This window comes from Patiria miniata, unplaced genomic scaffold (genome assembly GCF_015706575.1).
Source record: "Patiria miniata isolate m_02_andy unplaced genomic scaffold, ASM1570657v1 HiC_scaffold_2, whole genome shotgun sequence".
Classification (NCBI taxonomy): domain Eukaryota; kingdom Metazoa; phylum Echinodermata; class Asteroidea; order Valvatida; family Asterinidae; genus Patiria; species Patiria miniata.
In genome coordinates, this window is record NW_024037058.1 from 16,603,288 (window position 1) to 16,624,406 (window position 21,119).

General features: G+C 41.1%; 1 protein-coding gene across 4 annotated transcripts in view; it reads left to right on the forward strand.

Moving 5' to 3' along the window:
* LOC119726694 (inositol 1,4,5-trisphosphate receptor) overlaps window positions 1-21,119 on the forward strand; it is a 114,728-nt gene that overhangs the window by 85,670 nt on the left and 7,939 nt on the right. For 3 of the 4 annotated variants that reach the window (XM_038198490.1, XM_038198493.1, XM_038198491.1), the window contains 14 exons: window positions 136-398; window positions 2,964-3,014; window positions 7,577-7,777; window positions 9,025-9,135; window positions 10,218-10,313; window positions 11,189-11,323; window positions 11,666-11,776; window positions 12,658-12,850; window positions 15,801-15,923; window positions 16,836-17,008; window positions 17,436-17,600; window positions 19,007-19,220; window positions 20,264-20,362; window positions 20,534-20,676. In XM_038198490.1, the coding sequence (XP_038054418.1) occupies window positions 136-398; window positions 2,964-3,014; window positions 7,577-7,777; window positions 9,025-9,135; window positions 10,218-10,313; window positions 11,189-11,323; window positions 11,666-11,776; window positions 12,658-12,850; window positions 15,801-15,923; window positions 16,836-17,008; window positions 17,436-17,600; window positions 19,007-19,220; window positions 20,264-20,362; window positions 20,534-20,676 (2,078 nt within the window). The remainder of the gene's footprint in view (window positions 1-135; window positions 399-2,963; window positions 3,015-7,576; window positions 7,778-9,024; window positions 9,136-10,217; window positions 10,314-11,188; window positions 11,324-11,665; window positions 11,777-12,657; window positions 12,851-15,800; window positions 15,924-16,835; window positions 17,009-17,435; window positions 17,601-19,006; window positions 19,221-20,263; window positions 20,363-20,533; window positions 20,677-21,119) is intronic. The other variant, XM_038198492.1, reaches the window with a different exon arrangement.

Consider the following 21,119-nt stretch of genomic DNA (forward strand, 5'->3'; position numbering starts at 1 on the left):
GTTGTAAAAAACAGAGATTTGAAAATGCATATCGTCTGTGACAACAGGCATTTCAGTTTTGGCCGCTTTTTGTCTTGGAGATCAGTAAGCGGTTAATTAATTATGACTTTTGATGATTTTGAAATGTGTTTTCAGCTGGACGCGTCCCCAACGGCTCAATCAGCGACGAGCTGAAGGATCAGTTAGCAGATGCTGCCCTGCACACCAGCAAAGCCTTTGCGGCAGTCCGCAAGGGTCGCGACGACGACCCCACTGGCATCATGCCAGGTTTTGAGGTGCTGGGCGGAGCCGAGAAGGCTAAGGAGGAGGAGAAGGCGATGAGCATGGAGATTGCCATCATGCAGCCCATCCTGAGGTTCCTACAGCTGCTGTGTGAGAACCACAACAGGGAGCTGCAGGTAGGTGATCACATGCACGTCACATGCATTGAACCATGTGTGTCATATGTTAGTCACATGCATGGCACACGTTGGTCACATGCTTCTCACATGTCAGTCACATGAATCTCACATGTCAGTCACACACACATTACACTTAGCAGTCACATGTGTAACACATATCAGTCACATGCATCTCATATGTCAGTCACATGTGTCTCACATGTCAGTCACATGCGTATGATATGTCATTCACATGAATCTCACATGTCAGTCACACACATTACACTTAGTAGTCACATGTGTAACACATATCCGTCACATGCATCTCATATGTCAGTCACATGTGTCACACGTGTCAGTCACATGCATCTCACATGTCAGTCACATACGCCTCACACGTCAGTCACATGACCATCACACGTCAGTCACATGACCATCACATGTCAGTCACATGCGCATCAGATGCTAGATATGTTAACGCTGTCCAAAATGTGTTGTCTTGAACCGCTTTTTTTTTTCAATTTTAGTCTCATGCATAGGACATGTGGGTCACATGCATAACACCTATCAGTCACATGCATTGCACATGTTCCTTACATGCATTTCCCATGGTCATATACATGTCTCATGTCGATCACACGCATGTCGTATGCCAGGCACATATTTGCTAATCACAGAATGACAAATGTAAGCCACATGCCCTCCACTATATTTTTGATCTACAATGGGCAAGCGCAGGCATGTTGTACATTAGGGTGGTTATTAACTGATCTAGGGTATCATCCATTGTTGAAAGTCAAATGCATGTAACAAGCACAAAATCACATGTAATTCACATGATCAGGCTGTAGTCATTAACACTGACATACATGACATAAATGACACACATAATAGGCACAGTGTATTACTGTGGATGAGATGATGTCTTACAGTGGTATCATGTCGCAGTACGTAGAATTATAGATGCATGGTTTTTATTTTACCCATACATGTAGGCTAGGTATTTGATGACGATGGTTAGATATTCCGTCATGTTGTGAGGTCACTGCTACATGAGATTTATGTTACCAAGTGCACATACAAATCACAAGAACGTGTAGCTGTGTGAGAAGCAGATTTCGCACCATGTAACATAAATCCTCATCACCGTCATCGAACAGTATTATTTTAATATCACTGGTCCACATGTCTAGATGTACTACTCACCGGCAACAGAATCACATTTGGTGGACTATTCAGCTTGCGTAGCCTGCGAAAGTTTTGGTAGTTGAAGAACAAAAGTAGATCAGAGGTTTTGCATGGTGAAGTGATAATGTGGCACATTTAACAGAAACGCCTCGTGGATGGTCTTTGGATGTACGTGTACTGTTGATACCCTTGTCTGATTTTAGTTGAAGATGTTGTGATAACAGTTTGTTTTGGTTTGGTTCATTGTCATAATGTGTATACTGTTACCTTCCAGAAAAAAAATTGAAGGGGAAAAAAAAGAAAAATGGTACAGCGTTGTCCAAAGAGCAGATGCTGCCTTTTACAATTTCTGACTTCATCAATAAAATGCATCAAATCCAGTCGACGGAACTTTGGCAAGCAGACCTGAGACATTCTGAGCATTCCTCGTGTGCATGTATTAGCATTAACAAAGTACACATGAGGTATGCTGGGAATGTCTTGGGTCTGAGTGCCGAGATTCCCAACACTGGATTTGATTGTCTTGTTGATAGCGCCCTCTATCGCAGCTGTGGCATTGCTACACTTGGCTGAGAGGGACTGGCAGTGTTAAAACAAGTAGAGAAACATAATCCTGAATCCCTCTGGATATTTTAATTCTTAATTTTGGTTTTTGGGGTTTTTGAGTTTTTTTTTTTTTCAATTTTGTTTATTTCTTTATTTTTGTATTTACCCTTCCCTGATGAAATGCTATAAACACGAGATGATCAGTACATTCCTAGAGATTATGAGAAAATTTGTTAAGTTGATCAGGCAGGACTCGAACCTATGACCCCAGCTTACTAGTCAAGACATTGTACCACACAACCAGCGGGCTTTGCCCGGGGTCATCTTGTTAAGACGGAGATTCGTTCATCACTAAAAGTACATGAATGGATTGAGAGTGGCTGAAAAAGAACAATTACACCCTCAAATAAGACAGATCTTTCAGAAAGGCAAATTGCATCTTGTTTTTTTTCATGCTGAGGCGCAACTGAAAAAAATTAAGTCCCCGACAAGTAAGAAATGGAAGAATGACCAGCTGTTTATTCCAAAAGTATTTAATCTTTGTACATCATCAGAACATAATGAAAACAATATTTTTTGGAAGACCACATTAAATGCATGATGTTTTCTTCCATAATATGTTTGCAGGAAAAGATTCATTCAATGTACTTTTTTTTTTTAGCTGAACAACATCCGTTTCAATAATTTAACTGACTTGTCTGATAAAAGATCCGGCAGTAAGTATATGTATCAGCTTCAAGTCGAACTGTTCAGATCAGGCCCGAAGGATGTGTGGTCCTGTTTGTTACGTTCGTGTATTGAAAATCCTGCCCAACAAGTGTTGTCATAATTGTGTATACCCCACTGCAGAACTGGCTTCGGCAGCAGCAGCATGTGGTTGTCAAGACATCGGGAACTTCGGTTTGTGAAAAAAATACCTTTTCACACACCCCCCCCCCCCCTCCCCCATAGACACCCTCTCCTCTGCAACTCTCTTCGCCATACTCTATGTCAGCAGTTCTAGAGTCCGAGTACCCCATCCCACAGACTTGGTGTATATATGTGATCGTTTAATCCATTCCCCCAGTCATCTTTTCAGCACATGTAGTTTTTGGGAGTTAGTCGTGTTGTAGATGATACTTGTCCTTGCACTAGGTTGAAGTCATACCATACATAGCACTAATTGTTCTGTGGTTTAAGACAGTAGGATGACCCCTTTTTGTCCTACACATTTCAAGGTTTAGTTGTGTTAACCTTAACCTTCCAAAATCCTCCAAAATCCTCTTTGCAAAATGGAGGATTTTGCAGGATTGAGGCAATGATAAGGCAAAAATGTGAGGCTGATTTTGGAGGATGCACTGTGTCAATGTCTTGGGCCGGACCTTGTGTGGTTTATGCATAGATTTAGGCCTAAATTATACTTGAAATACTCCGCACTGCTCCAGGATGTCACTGGCTCTGCCTCCAAATTTTGACAGTGATTGCTAGAGATTTTGCCGGATTAAGGAAGTGATCACTCCTCCAAGAACAATATTCAAGAAATTACGGAGGATTTTGCAGGATTGAGGCTGTATGCAATTTTCACATGGAGGCAATTGGAGGATTTTGCAGGATTGAGGTTACATCCTTGCAAAAATACCTAGGGAGGGTTAATCTGGGTATTTTAACGCACGCCTTTGGCTGGTCCTTGTTATCTCTGTTGGCCAAACGCAAAGAGAAAACAATGAACTCAATCCCATGCCATATAAAACACACTGATTTATTAAGCTGCAGCATCAGCAACTTCTCAATGCTCACTCCCTGAATTCAGTCTTTCATCTGCCCCCTGGCTAGACAACTTACAACCGTTTTTAAGCAATGTACAAGGGGTGATTGATAAGTTCGTGGAGTACGGTCGAAAGAGATGAGCTATAGAGTTTTGACTGATATTGTGCGCATTTTGACTTGTTGAATGATTACACAGAAAATTTGAAGTTATTATCTTTTCTTGTTTTTTCGGTTACAGATAATTGAATCTTGACGGTCACTGGTTCCTGAGAATTAAACCTTGTAAAATGAAAAAAAAATTGAAAAAATAAGCTATCCTGTCCAAATGTCCAAGGTGTCAGCTTGTTGGGTCCCGAAACTCAGTGGACCTGATCAGAAACAGACTTGGCACAACCTTTCAAGGGACAATGTTACCACTTTTGAGTTTGTTCGTTCTGTTTTTTTTGTTCGATCGACTTTTTTCCATCTTCAAGGTTTAATTCTCGTGCCCCCTATAGCTGCTTCAGCTTGATTGCACTATCCAGGGACTGACTGAATCAGGGAAACCTAAAAAAAATTCCAGTCTTGTATCAAGACTAACAGAAAGCTTTGCAATTAGGGCTCCAGCCAGAATTTGAAAATTGGGTTTGAATTCTCCCTGAATTGAGAAGCGGGGTATCAAGTTGTTGAGGTTTCATGCTCTACAAATATTTACCTGGGGTCCCTCAATTTTTTATCACATATATCATTTGTATTATGTGTGATGAAATGGAACAACAATAAACCAATAATTAAAATAAATTTTAACAATATATGGCCAGACCTACCTGCTACGAAACCTTGCTTGAAAAATTTTGACAAAGAAATATTTATTTGTAAGCTCGGTTCATGGTGACTACCATTTAACTGTTGACACCTCCTTGTTTTATTTGCTCATATCAGTAGGCAAACTTTCAGTAGACAAACTTTCACAGTCATGATCGTTGCATATATCCCAATCCCCTATCACCACCAGCAGAACAGTTACATTAAAAGAAATTAGTGTTCGAAGTTCTAGTGGCTCTTATGCATGGTTTATTGAGGGCGGTGTGACAATGGCCACTGATGATGTCATCACAATGAATGGAACATTACAATGTTTTCATATACATGAGAGGATGTGTTACTTAAAAAGAAAAAGACATCCTTCTCTGTAAACTATTTTGAATTAAAACAAAAAAATAACACCCTTATTTTGTTGCTGTGAGTCCCCATTGTTGTCATATACAAGTTAAAATTGACCATTAAGGCCATGCCACTTAAGGCAAAATCCGGCAAATTGTTGCAAGCAATCTCCAAGAAAACTTCAGGCAAATTTCGATTCCCTCTGATTTTTCCGTGGAATTTCCATAAACTTTCGAAAAAATGCACATTTGTTTTGCCTCAATGTTGCCTGTGAAAATTGCCTCCTGTGACTTGGCTCTCAGACTGCCTACTGTGAAGAACTTGATACCACCCAAGTCACTGCATCTACATTCTTCATAAGAAGAACTTGTTGCTGATTGTGAATGCTCGTGTCCTTTTTTTTTTAAGTCCACATGTGCATCTTGAGTCACCAAGGCACTCTAACTCCTCCTTTGTTAGAACCCCAAACCATTTCATTTCTGCTCCAGAAATGTTGATTTTTGTTCGGCATGTCATTTTATTGTGTTTCACCTTCGACATTGAAAGTAGTGGTGTGGAAAGAATCGTCAGGAGTTTCAGATATCCGTATCTTATTTGAAAGTCTGCTGTTGTTTTTTCAGTTAAAAGAAAATGTTTCTGCTTTATGAGTGCTCAAGATCCACATTCTTTGACTTGCACGAAGCATTTGTCAACAAGCACTTTCAACTTTTTGTTGTTATGATGCTCTGCTCTATTGTATTTCATGTGTGCACATCATCTGTATTTTGAATTTCCTGTATTTCTAAGATGTTCTTGTAAGCACACGTGCAAACTGTGATCTGTTGCTTCTTTAAGACTTTATAACACATTGACATGCCACATTCGAGGTTCAACCCCAGATTGGATAGAGATGGACAACATGTGAATGTCTAGAGTTTATATGTTGCATGCATACTACTAATTTGTGAAATGTTGAACTCTTTTCTTTTCTTTTTTAGATTTTATTTTAAATTCTCATAGATTATTTATTACATTCTGCACCCTTCTTTGAGATGAGCTGTCTCTGTATCTCCAGTGACTTGTTTTATTTGTTCACATACTATCTACTGCCATCTCTACATTCCTAATGTTGTCTGTACATTCCTAACGTTATCTCTTCACATAAGTGATATTTCTATTTGTAATGTAACCACTGCATTCCTGGATATATAGTGCTGCCTTCTTTATACTGCAGAAACACCAAATATATCAGTAGCAATTTACCCTTTTTTCAATTGAAACACTGACTCAAAGAGTATCTTTGTAAATTGTTCATTTTTTAAACCCCATTTTAGAACAACAAAATGAAAATAAAATTTAAATTTTCAAATTGTACTGTCTTTGTTGTGGGGGCAAGAAACCCAAAAAAATAAATCTTGAAACTTTTTTTTTAATTCGCCAGCATCTCTAAGTTATTAGCTTTCCAACAATATATTGAATGGGAAAACAAAAAACAAAAAAAATGTGTCTTTCTTTAAATTTGGGGTCCACTTTTTTCCTGTCCCTAAATGACTTACCGAACATACAAATTAGTTTGACGTTATTCTTAACGACATTTGAAGGGCAAATTGCAAAGTTCTGAGGTAACAGGAACTCAGAAAAATGTCACACTTGGGACTCTTAATTTATATGTAATGAGTTTTCATAAGCATCAGTAGGTTTTCAGGTAAATTAATCTATACACATAGAGCAACATTGAAAAACATGAAAAAAGGGCCATCTATTCCAACTTCCTCTCACGTTTATTTATCAATATCATCTACTCATCCTTCTTAACTATAAATCTCTTACTTTCACTACCACATTCCTCTGTGTCAAAACTGTTACGCCACCAATAGAAACCCCAAAGTACCAACTACTTGTGTTTCAATTTAAGGGAAATAATCAATGTCCTCCCAAGTCATGACAGGTCAAGTACAAGTCAATCCCAAGTCACTCAGTCTCAAGTCAAACAACCTAAATGTGCTATCGAAATTAACTGTGACCGAGGATTTCTTTATCAATTTTTTCTTGTCCTCCGTTTCTTGTGACCTTGTAATTTGACTTTGGGCTCAGTGCGCAAGTACCCCCTCAAGGGTAAGAATGGGAGAGTTGGGGGAGACCACTGGGCGAGACGTTCAACCGCATGGCCAGTGATACCTGATGCTCATGCGAGACGCTATATAGAATACAATAAGATTAGTTTTGCATACTCGTCGCTATAAGTGCGCAAACCAGTACAGGCAGGCAAATTAAGACCGAGTTATGGGGACTTTTTGCTGTCCCCACAGCGTCTTCGGTCCCCATAGTACCATTGGACCACTCGTGTGTAGTCCCCACAACTATGGAACAAGTATGTACGCGCACACAGTGTGTCCCTTCCACTGAGCTCTCGAAAATGGTGAAAAAAAGTGCCCTCTCTTATTCATGCACGGAGCCCATAGATTTGACTTGTGATGGGATTTGATTTGACTGACTTCAACTCTGTTCAGATCTTCTCAAAAAATCCTTTTTTTTCAGCATTCCTTCCTAATCCTTGCCTTCCCTCTTTTTGTCCATTCTTCTGTCCTTCCCAGAGTTACCTAAGACACCAGAACAACAAGACCAACTACAACCTCGTCTGCGAGACGCTACAGTTCCTGGACTGCATCTGCGGCAGCACCACGGGGGGCTTGGGCCTACTGGGACTGTACATCAACGAGAACAACGTGGCGTTGATCAACCAGACGCTGGAGAGTTTGACAGAGTACTGCCAGGGGCCCTGCCACGAAAACCAGGTGATCTATCCCACAGAAAACAGCCAAATATTTTATATCGTTGGACACACCAATTTACTGGAGCGGCATTTGAACCTTAGGCCTCAGGGTTATTATACCGATGTCATATGAAAATCAGACTCGTATGAAAATCGGACTCTTTTTCCCTTTTATTGGTTAAACCTTCTCACGTGACCGGTCCCTCTTCTAATTATCTATGCATGAGCATGCGCAATACCACCAATGAGTCCGTATTTCATAAAACCTAAATTCATGCTACACTGGAGCTCTACCAACTGAGCTACCCAGCCCCATTTTGTCGGCTTTCCCAATTGGACAAGTTGCTAATTTTGACTAGCGTCCCGTGAACAAAGTCATTGACTTATTTGGAGAAAACCAACGTAGGGCTGGATAGCTCAGTTGGTAAAGCATCAAAAATGTGTTTCGGAGGTCTTGGGTTCAAATCCTGCCTCAGCCAATTGGATTTTGAAATTGCAGTAAATACTGATCAAGTCTAAGCCTGAATTTTGTATATTTTCCTGAAATATTAAGTACCTAATATTGAGTTTAAATAATTACAGCTCAGCCTCTATTTACAGCTCAGCCTCTACATGTCACTAATTAACCCATTAGCACATGTATTACATTGTATTACATTGTGTTTATTCACTGGAGAATCAATAAAACCATTGAATACTTGGAAGGTTTTGGGCCCTACAGTGAGTAATGGGCAGGGCGGTTTTGGGTGCTACAGTAACTAAAGGGTTAATTTATGTTGGACATTCATGAAATATCTACCTTGCCAAAAAATATATGTCCCAGTGTGTGTTAGCATGAAGACGGTTCTGTCAGGGCTGAATTTCATGCCACTTCTTACCAAAAGTGAAAAATCCCTACTGAATTATTGCAGAAAAAAATCTGTTCTAAGGATAGAGAATTTCATGTTTGCAAGGAATTATGGCATGTGCAGATGCATCTTTCTAAGGATTATGTATTTAAGTGGGGGTGACGTGGCTTGCCCAAGGACACAACATATGGCCAGCAGCTGGATTCGAACCCTGACCCTCTGATGAAAATTTCAAATCCAATTATAGAATTGATGACCCCAATCATTTTTCTTTCTTGTGTGAAGTTTTTGTCGGATTCGGTTCAGTGGTTTTGAAACAAAGTCCATTAATGTAACGCCAGTCCACTTTGCACCATTTGACATTATTCCCAAGAAACAGATGTGTCAATTCCCTGTGGGTATTGTGTGTTTTCTGTAACAGAATGCCATCGCGAACCATGAATCCAATGGCCTAGATATCATCACGGCGCTCATACTGAACGACATCAACCCCCTCGGCAAGAACCGAATGGACCTGGTGCTAGAACTCAAGGTAAAATCACAGGGTTTTTTTTTCCACAAAAAAATCTTCATTTTGAGTTACTCCGAGAAGAGTTCTCTTTCATGGAAAGGCTGTCCTCGACTATTCACCAGTAACTCTAAAGTTTCAATTGCAAAGACATCATTTCAGTTGCACAAAGGAAAAAACTGAAATCAACTTCATGGTGTAAATTAAAGGGAATGAACAACATTTGCTTTTGCTGCAATTTTCAGAAATAAATGGATTTGGAGGATTAGTATGTTATGGCAAATATTGTTATTATGTGACTTGTTTCACGTTTTGGGCTTGTAGATGCTGGAAAAAAAACCAAGAAAATAAATCATGTTCTTGTAGTCTGGTTCCCTGACCCCTCTTAAGATGAAACGGAGCAATTTATAGACTTTGGGGAATTGTAAGGTGTGTAATCAATTGCAAAGAAAGTGCGGAACAACTCAATATGAAAAATTAGCCGTTTTTGAAAAAAAAAGTTTTTTCCCAACACTGGTCGACAGATCAGCTTTGGAAAAATACAATGAGTCTTTAATATGTCAGCATACCAGCAGCCAGGATTTTACAAGATGCTTTAGACTGTCATTCCCCAACAATCCAGCAAGGTATTTTATGATAATTTGAGTATTTCGGGGTTTTTTATGTTTGCAAATGTTGTATCTTCCCTTTAAATACCTGTCAGTTTACGTAGAAGCTATTAACTAGAAAAGCTTTGTCACTCTTCTCTTTTGTCACCCTTCAACAACAAAAAAGATAAAGAGATACAGCAGAACATTGTTATTTGGAGCAAACTGTTTGCAAAGACTTCGAAGAAATTTAGCCTAAAAACGTCACAACATTGCTATTTTCAGCAAACCTTTTAGAAAGACATTGAATTGATTATTCAAAGTCACACTTTCTAAATTGTATCCCCTGAACTTGAAATAGTTCCACAAAAAATTGTTTCCTCTCAATCCTTTTTATCCCTTCCCCAACTCGCCTTCTTTTGGTACTAGTAGAATCACAGGAAAGGGAATTTGTGTTTTTATGATCCAAATGCCAAAAATCCAAGTCACTGATATTGATTTCTTTCATTTGTTTCTTAGAACAATGCTTCCAAGCTATTGCTGGCCATCATGGAGAGTAGACATGACAGTGAGAATGCTGAGAGAATTCTACTCAACATGAGCCCTAAACAGTTGGTAAGCAGTTAAACACAACACAAAAGTTTTAAAGATGTACTGTCCATATTGTTTTCAAGTTTCATACTGAACAATAGATTTTATTTACTTCTATTCTTCTTAAAAATGTTATAGTTATACAAAATTTAAGAGCATAAAAGATCAATTTCAGTGGCGGTGATAGGAAGAAAAAGACGATAATGCCATTTTTTTTGCCCTATGTACATTCATAGTGGAGTTGTTTGGTTGAATCATGGTTGAATGGTGCACTTGCTTGGACTTTTCCTCGACTCGAATAAGAAGTGAACTTCTTTGTTGATGAGGCCGTTACATTAACCTTTATTCAGACTTTATAATTTAATGAAAACACTGAACATTTTTCTCACGGTAAAATTTTGTTTGGATCTAAAATAAAACAGGAGGAAGTGTCCAGGAATTAGGCACAAAGTGTATTGTACATATGTAAATGCAGCGCAGACCAGATTTCTAACACGGAGTTTTGTTCAGCCTATAGTCCAATTTTTTTCCCCATAGGCCAGTTTCATCTCTGTGTCCTCATCCAGGTACTTTTACTGACATAATATTGCAGTAATCCGGGTACTTTTTGCAAAAGCATACAATATGCTGATTTATTTGAAGCCTCATATAAATATTCATGCAATTATTTTGACAGTTTCATATTTGAATGTTTGCAAACGGTGTCCATTACCTTCTAGTCAGTGATAGTTGGCAAAATGGAGAATTTTGTAAGTCCCACTGTAGTTTCATATATCCATTCGTGTGTCTTTCTTAGCCTCCCGTGAGTAGCTCCCACTGTGCTAACTTTGTTGTTTCATTACCTTGAATATTGTTCATATCTCCCACCCCCTCCCCAATGCCCCACCCACCACCCCTAGGTGGATGTGATCAAGCAGGCCTACCAACAAGAAGACTTGGAGAGGGATGATGACGATGAACTGATTATTGAAGAAGACGATGAAGCCATCTCACCTAGGGAGGTCGGACATAACATCTACATCTTGGCCCATCAGGTCAGTCCATGCTAAGCGCAGAAAGAAATTTGCTTAGATAAACAGGTTTCCAGCCAAAATATCATGTGATGCATATTGCTGTGGAATAGTACTCTGCCGATTTTTGCTTACAGTACAAATTTGCTGAGCAGTATTGTCTGCTTAGGACCTAAACTGAAAAAAACTAGAAGCTTATTAGAATTTCATCTGATGCTTGCGACTTGTATCCTTTTTGTAATAGTCAAACAATCGATTGAAGAATTCCTTGCAACACAACAAGACTATTCTTGCAATTAAAATTTCAAGTTTGTCTTCGGGGAAAAATTAATATTATTGGCCATTTTTTGTGTGTTCTGTTCATAGCTTGCTCATCACAACAAGGAGTTGGCGTCCTTGTTGAAACCTACTGGCCCTAACTCAGAGTACACGGATAGGGCACTGGAATACTACTTCAAACATACCGCACAGATTGAGGTAAGACAATCATGCAATCTGACCCCTTACCCTCAACCCCTCCCCTTTCATGCCCCACCCATCCACACCCCTCACCCAGCCTCCCACACCCATCTCAATCTTAGAGCTCCCAGACATGACACTTGAATACAACTCAAAGAATACTGCACAGATTGAGGTAAGCTTGACTCCATATCCTTATCACTCAGCTCCACCCTATCCCTACCAGCACGCCACCCCCACGCCCCACCCCCTGCCACGCCCCACCCCCACACCCCACGCCCCACCCCCACACCCCACGCCCCACCCCCATGCCCCACCCCCATGCCCCACCCCCATGCCCCCTCCTTTTCTCCATCACTTCCCCCCACTCAACCAATTTCTCCCCAACTCAAACCCCCCTATTAAACACTCCTATTAAACCAACAATCTGAGATTTACCTTATTTCTACATTAAACAGTTCAATATCACACAAAGTGTACCATACATTTTGAATTTATCTTTCTAAACTCAAACAATAGCTTGATAAACATTGAAATTAGCAGATTATTTCTGAGATCCTGTATGGGCTAAAAAAGTACGCGCAACTGGTCTTACTCTGAGTGTGTACAAAGCCATAGTATCTTCGTGTGAGCAACAGGCGTTGGAGTTGAAATTTGTTCAACTTTGACACAACGATGTGACAGTCAGTGAATCAGCGAACTCGCAGTGCGAATACTTGTCGTGATGTCATAAATATGCATTCACTTTTGCATCCAGTATGAAATGCAGTAAAGTCTACTTGTCCTGCCAATAAAGCAGCACCATGATAAAAGCACTGTTTTTGACACTAATGGACCCAAGATGCAAGATTTTAAGAAGGTGATGGAAGTGTAAGTATGAATCTTGTTCCTGACCACAGATTGTGAGGCAGGATCGGACCATGGAGCAGATTGTCTTCCCCGTGCCCCAGCTCTGTGAGTACCTGACGGCCGAGACCAAAATCAAGGTCTTCACGAAGGCCGAGAGGGACGACCAGGGCAGCAAAGTGGCCGACTTCTTTGAGAAGACCGAGGATATGTTCATGGAGATGAAGTGGCAGAAAAAACTCAGAGGTCAGTCGCTTGGTCTGCCTGTCTATCTGGCTGTTGGCTAATCATTCTAAGGGACGGTTGTGTTAACTTTTGCAATTAATAATCGGTGAAGGATTTCACTTGACATTTAAAGATGGTAGTAAGGTTAAAATACATAGCATAATGGAAAAAATCTAAATACTGGACCTGTGTGGTCAAACAACAGAGGTGATTGTTTTTTATTTCTTTTCTTCTATAATTATTTTTCAGTTGTCATAAATATGATAGTTAATGAAAAATGTAGAAACATATTTGAGCAAGTCCAGGAATTCGTGCACGCTATGTCCCATACATAACAAAAGTTAAACCCTCTAAGATATTCATGGATTTCAGTGCTTTATTCTTCTGTTGGGCACCTGCAAGGAGAATACCCTCAAGAATGTTTTTTGTTTTTAGTCTTTGCGATGATTATGTAATTAAAGAAAACATGGTTATGTATGGGACAAAAAGGGAACCTTTTCTTGGACTTATCCATTAACATATTTCCACATTCAACCCATTAGCATTTGTGTTACACTGGAATACATTGTTCAGTTATCTATCCAGATAAATCCACAAAAACCATAAAGTGCTTGGGCAGTTTGGGGCGGTATAACAAGTAATTGGTAGTGCGTTTTAGGGGATAACTTCTTGAATAAATGGACTAGGGTGAGACAGAATGATCTGGCCCCAAATTTAAGAAAATATTAAATATTTGTAGCAATTATCAAAACAAGTGCAAAATGAGATATTTTATGGGCTGGTATTTTGGACACATTTGGTGAAAGTATCATGTATATCCATTGTACCATTTTGAAGAAAAATTGCTAGCAAAGAACACACGCTAAAAAACACTCTGACCACGGTTCCATGGTTCAACAAATTGATGGAAATCACGTACTGATGTGAAGCAGTGTAATAACAAATAAAAACCTAGTCATGGTGACTGACTCAGTTGAAGTTATTGACACATTTAAAAAAGGAAAAACCAATTCCGTGTGCAGACTGGAAAATGAACCATTTCAATAAAAATGGCATAACTCCTCACCACAGCCACTAATTTGAAACACTCAAAATTCCTGCAGAAGACAAGGTAATAACCATTCATATGAAACCAGTGTTCTAGCCAGGGTCAAATAGCGCTAGCACCCGCTCGCTTTCGGAAATAAGCGCTACGCTTAAATCGCGCCGCTACGCTACCGCTACGCTATAAATTTTGGTTGCGAAAAAAAAATATCTGCCGTTTGTTCGTATACAAGCGCAGCGACTTTGAGCATTGCGCACTGGCCGTACGACACAGCGAAAAATGAACAACGATCCCACCGCACGTACCCCGTACGGTACCCCTACCGTGATGCTGCGCCACACGCATTCGCTATGAAAGCAATAAGCACGTGCTGTTTTGTGCTGCGTAGATACAGCGCTCCGTACGGACGTACTTGCAACAAAGCAAGTTTTTTAGCGCTCCACGAATGCGTTGCTTTCTCAAATGCTGAGGGGAAATTTGGTCGCGTAGTTCGCCGGCGTAGCCGGTGTGGGCTGGCGCTAGCCCGCACCCGCACGCCGGGGCCGGCCGCGGCCGGGATAGGAAGCAATTCCCGGTGATTATTTCTCATCGTCATTATCTACAATTATATTTTTTAACATAACAAAAATGAGATTTCTCCCACACATTGTGTTGTAGCATATTGAAATTGCAATCGCCGACGACTTTTTCTGTCTGAGACCTCCATGGTTTTACAATTTCTCTCCCTGCTGGTTTTATTTACAAATTTAAAATCGGAACTACTGCTACTACGGCAACGCTACACAACACAAGGCTTCTTGAAATATGTTCATGCGATTTGTTCTCGCACTTAATATTGACAAAGTAAATCCCAATTTGTTATAAAACATTGAGGAATTACTAAAAATGGTTAAACATCAGAAAGCATCGATCTTGGAACAATTTATACATTGTAAACATAATCTAAAATTTGAAAACAGAAGAAACTTTACAGGAGCAAGAGTATCAATCTTTGAAACAAATAAAACAAAATTTCTTATAATTGTAAACACTTCTGCTAAAAAACAAATCAGGGGAAAGTGGCAGGGAATCGCCTCAGATTGCACCACAGAGCATCTAGAGTCCAAAATTTTTCAGGGCCCTTAAGCGGGCCCCGGACCCCACGCCGTAAGGGCTTCGCGCTCCGCGCTCGCATTAGTCGTCGAACCAAAATTACCCCTACGCTATAATTTCACCCTGGCTAGAACCCTGTAAGAAACACTCGGTTTTTTCTCAATATACTCTATTTGCCAAAAGAAAATGGTGAACTTGGGTCCAGATCATTCTGACTCACCCTGTAAATGAACAGGAACATGTAGATGGTGTTTTGTGACCACACGTGAGAGCTCCGCTAGAGAGCCATATTGCAAGCACACACTGGGCATGGGTGCATGGCGCAAAGTATGCATGCTTAGTTCTATTAGTGGCATGGCTGGCATGGTTGGCTTGTGCGTAAAGCGCTCACCTCTCACCAAGGTGACCACGGTTCGAATCCTGGCCGCGGATCGCATGTGAGTAGAGTTGTGCGTTGGTTCTCTCCTGTGCCACGTGGGTTTTTCTCCGGGCCCTCCGGTTTTCCTCCCTCCGGAAAAATCAAACACTTTCGATCTCGGGCTGTGCTCCGTGGTCATATATGGGTCGATGTGGCCGGCAGCCATAGGCGCCTTTACGTGCCAGCAGCCCGACCACGTTGTAGCCGCGTCCTTCGCAATTCAGTATACCAGCTGCGAGTAAGGATGATTAGCCTCCCAAATTATTATTATTATTATTATTATTATTCTAAAAAGTGATGGGCATTCGGCATCAATGTATTGGCGTCCCACCTATCTCGCTTTGTAACCGATTAAGGGAGTACTTGTGCACAAAATCTATTATTATATATATATTTTTTTTTTTGGTCGTGCACAGCCCAGCCCATCCTGTTCCTAGCAAGCAGCAACATGAGCAAGTGGAGTCTGGTTTGTTTCAACTTAGCACTCATCGTTAACTTGTTGGTGGCCTTCTTCTATCCATTTGACGTCAGAACAACAGGTGAGATGCAAGCTACTGTTGTTTGTATTCAATTCTATTTTAATCCGTTTCATTTACAGGTAGTTTATTCCTCTGTCAGTATAAGTCTTTTAGCTGCTGCTCCTTAAAAATAAAGGAGCAAAAATTATAAATTTATCATCAAGTGGCTTGGTGAGCAGAGATTTTACCAATGAGCGCTCAAAACATTTGTAAACCCAGTCATGTCCTCGTCTAGAAAAAAGAGGGAATAGAGGCCTTCACAAATTGAAAACACTATCTTGTGATAGAGTCCTTATCACCTGTTTTTCTGTATGTGGCCGTCATCAGAATTCTAGTGCATCATGTTGAAATATCAGCTACAGTGTTTTGAAAATTTCGGGCAGTTTTGACGAGTAACGGCCAAGCTCTTTAGGGCACATTGAGGACTATAGACTCTTTGCATTCAGGGGCAATCTGTAGGGTGTTTTTTTGTTATATTCAAATCAGTAACAATAAATAAACAACAGGGTCTACTTGCGCATATCTCTGTGGAACAGAAGCACGCACCTTAAACGCGGCCACAATGTGAATGATCTAGTGGGGTAAACAACATGCTGTTTCGTAGAGAAAAAAAAATTATGAAAAGCCTCCAGCTTTGCTTGGTTCTTTAGCTTCAGAAGATTTTTAGGCCTCTGAATTGGGTGACTGAGGCTCAGCATGGGTCTGTGTTCCGCTTCAGGAACATCAAATCATATCTTATGAGGCTAAAATTTAGAATTGTTCCATCTGGTTTCGGCATCAGAGGTTTCTGGGTACTCTGATAACAAGAGATAATTGAAGCAAAGACGGAAATGAGGCTTTGAAAACCTTAGTGTCGTTGCGCTCATTGCTGATTAACTAACAGCCCATGTCTCTCCCCATGACCCTTATCCTTTGACATTTGTCCCCTACCAGAGCTAGACCATGGCCTGTCCATGCTAGTCTGGTTACTGATGGCCGCGTCGTTGGCAGCCATCGTGACGTTACGTCGGCCGTCGGGAATACGACCGCTCGTCTTCGCCACCATCCTCAGAATGATATTCTCCATCGGCGTGGAGCCTACGCTTCTCTTCCTTGCTGTGACCACAGTGAGTTGTAGTAAAATCCAGAGGCACTGTATTAATACCTCGGCTTAGTATCTGCAGACCTGGGCCAGACAGTTACAATTTCAGATGGGGGGGGGGCACCTGCCCCCAAGGGCCCCCTCCTCTCACCTGGCTATGCCACTGGCTGGCGCTTCCCCATTTAGTCAAACACTTTGTTCAAGGGGCGCTAGTCAGATGCCATAAACATGTATAAGCCATACAGCCAGGGATCTCACCCTAAGTCACTATGCTAGCAACATTAGCAATGCTTCAAACCTGGGAAATAGCAAACGGAGATCACTCAGAGAGGATGCGGCTTTTTTCTTCAAATGAACAAAAATTTCTGAAAGTTAGATTGATTTTTTTTTCCATGCTAAAATGGAAAGTTTATAGCCTTGTTTAACCTGTCCCTCTTTTTTTTCTTTTCCAGATTTTCACCAAATGCATATTCATCCTGAGCTTCCTGGGTAACTGCGGCCTGTTGTACAAAGGAGTGAGGGGGATATTCACTGACATGGAGGTCCTGTACCACATCCTGTATCTCATCATCTGCTTCCTGGGACTCTTCGTCCACGAGTTCTTCTACAGTCTGCTGGTAAGACCAAGCTTAAATTTTATAAGATTTCTTTTGAATCACAAGTCTGTCACAAGTCTGTCACAAGTCTGTCACAAGTCTGTCACAAGTCTGTCACAAGTCCATCACAAGTCCATCACAAGTCCATCACAAGTCCATCACAAGTCCATCACAAGTCCATCACAAGTCAATCCCAAGTCCATTACAAGTCCATCACAAGTCTGTCACAAGTCCATCACAAGTTCATCACAAGTCCATCACAAGTTCATCACAAGTCCATCACAAGTCCATTACAAGTCTGTCACAAGTCCGTCACAAGTCAATCCCAAGTCCATCACAAGTCAATCCCAAGTCCATCACAAGTCCGTCACAAGTGTCACAAGTCCATCACAAGTCAATCCCAAGTCCATCACAAGTCCATCACAAGTCCGTCACAAGTCTGTCACAAGTCCATCACAAGTCAATCACAAGTCCATCACAAGTCTGTCACAAGTCCATCACAAGTCACCTAGTTTCAGGTCAAGTCACAAGTTATTGAAATGAACTGTGACAAAGGCCTTCCTTTGTTATTGTTCATCCACTGGGTTTGTGACAGACTTGTGACTTACTTGTGACAGGGCTTGTGAAAGGATTTGTGATGTACTTGACTACAACACTGGTTTTGACTGGAAAAATAGGGATAGCTAAGTTGGAATGTCACCAGAAGACTTGAGGTCAGAGGCTTAAATTCTGTCCAGTCAATTTCAATCAAAGTGGTATTGAAGTAGTGAGCTTTTTAGCCCTATCTGTTATCGTTTCAGTAGTCGTACAACCTAGCTAGCCAGACATATATTTCTTTAACACTAAACCCCAAGTCTTTCGTAATCCACTCGGAGGTCAGACGTCAATCACAAGTTGGGATGAACCTGTACATGGGACATGTCCCCATTTTGTTTAAGTGCAAACAATATGGCATTGATCAAATTTGGTTTTGCCCTTCAGTGACGTTTAAACACTGTATACTCAGTGTGTTACCTCCCGAGTGAAAGTTGGAAAATATCACTCGGGTGGGACTCGAACCCACGACCTCCTGCTTTCTAGTGCAGATGTCTTACCACTCGACCACTGAGCTAACGGGATCGGTTGGCTGGTTCGAATCTGATGTACATAGCAGCGGGTACCGCATAAACTATTATAAGATGGAATTTTTGCGTCGGGGTGATATAAATCAAATATATCACCCTGACGCAAACATTCCATCTTATAATATGGCATTGGTTTCTTGCTCAGCCAGAGATTTGGTTGGGTTTAGTAAGAGTTGTAGCCAAAATGGCAAGGGTGTTATGGTTAAAGGATTTATGAAGCTTTACCACCCTCCTACACTTGAAGATAGAAACCTAATTGTAAATGAAAAATTGACATTTTCATCATGACTTCTCCCTTACCAGTTGTTGGACGTGGTGTACCAAGAGGATACGTTAATCAACGTGATTCACTCAGTAACGCGCAACTGGCGTTCCATTGCCTTCACCGCACTGCTAGCCCTGATTCTGGTCTACCTCTTCTCCATCGTGGGCTATCTCTTCCTTCAGGATGACTTCGTGTACGAGGTCAACCCTCTCAGACCGGCCATAGCCACAGCCACAGCCACAAACAAGACAGGTGAGTTTGCAGCTTGGGTTGAGGTTAGGTTAGGTGAGATGAGGTGAGGTGAGTTTACAGCTTGTTTTGAGGTTAGGTGAGGTGAGTTTGCAGCTTTTTTGAGGTAAGGTGAGTTTGTGGCTTGTGGTGAGGTGAGGTGAATTTGTGGGTTGTGCTGAGGTGAGGTGAGTTTGTGGCTTGTGTTGAGGTGAGGTGAGTTTGTGGCTTGTGTTGAGGTGAGATGAGTTTGTGGGTTGTGCTGAGGTGAGGTGAGTTTGGGGCTTGTGTTGAGGTGAGGTGAGTTTGTGGTTTTTGCTGAGGTGAGGTGAGGTGAGTTTGTGGGTCGTGCTGAGGTGAGGCGAGGTAAGTTTGTGGTTTGTGCTGAGGTGAGGTGAGGTGAGGTGAGTTTGTGGGTTGTGCTGAGGTGAGGTGAGTTTGTGGTTTGTGCTGAGGTGAGGTGAGTTTGTGGGTTGTGGTGAGGTGAGGTGAGTTTGTGGGTTGTGCTGAGGTGAGGTAAGGTGAGTTTTCAGCTTGTCTTGAGGTCAGGTCAGGTGAGGTGAGTTGTGGATTGTACTGAGGTGAGATGATGGGCTTTTGTGGTTTGCATTTGGGTAAGGTGAGGTCAATTTGCTTTGCGGAATGTATTCAGGTTAGGTGAGGTGAGTTTGGGGATTGTGGAAAGATGAGGCGATGTTAAGGTGAATTTGCTGCTTGTGTTGAGGTGAGTTTGCGGCTTGTGTTGAGGTAAGGTGAGTTTTCAGCTTGTGTTGAGGTAAGGTGAGTTTTCAGCTTGTGTTGAGGAGAAGTGAGGTGGTTTACAGATTGATTTGAGATGCAGTGAGTTACTGAGCTTGAGTTGAGGTGAGGTAAGGTGAATTTGCGAAGTGAGTTGAGGTCAGTTTAGGTGAGGTAATTTGCTACATGTACTTGTGTTTAGTGACAAGAGTTTGACAAGATACAACCAATAAGCTGCTATTATTTTCAAATTTACTGTCAAATCAGTTGTAATAACAACATGGTCAAAACCTCAGACAACAAATCCTTATGATTCCCCTCACCAACAGGTACGTCACCACCTATGCCATTGCCACCAGAATCTTGTCCAGCAGGTCTTGAAATGGAAGACTGTCTGAAAAACAACCTCAGCCACTTGCAAGCAAAAGGTAGGACAAGTTTATCTGTACTGTATTCGGTTGGATTTTTCGAAAGTTGGATTTTTTTTTTTGTGGTTAAAAAGCAAAGAAACTATATATTCAAGAAAGGTTCCATGTCACTTTGGATCTCACAGTTGTTGATGTTTATTTCCATTGATGTTCTGTTTCTCCTCCAACCAGAAGTAAGTGATGATGGCATCGAAGTTGGCACTGAAAGGGAACGAGCCTGCGAGACACTGATCATGTGCATCATCACCACGCTCAACTTTGGTGTGCGGAGCGGCGGGGGTATCGGCGACGTCTTAAGAAGCCCATCAACAAAGGTACAGGAAAATGGATGTTAACATCCAAGAAATGTGGACTTCGTTTTGTGCTGCACTGATTTTTTTTTTCTGTCACAGGTACAAAGAGAAGGATGGGGTACTGGTCCTCCAACAACAGCAGTAGTCAGCAAGTAGACTGGTGCCTGTTGTTTGGCAACCCTTTTCATAGTGATCTTTAACATGCTTCAGGGAACATGTCCAGCATGGCTGCCTCAATGCTTAAGTTGCATAAAAGCAGATCTTGAGATGCTGTTGCATTCAGATATTGTATAAATCAAACAATATCAGACGGCCTAACATTTCGATCCTAGCAGAACTTTTGTTAAAGGCAAGGATTTTCATATTATTTTTTTTTATTGAGGAATGTTATTTCCAAACTTGGCAAAAGGAAAAAAATAGTAGAGGCATAACAGGTTTACAAATGTACCAACAGGATAGAAAAC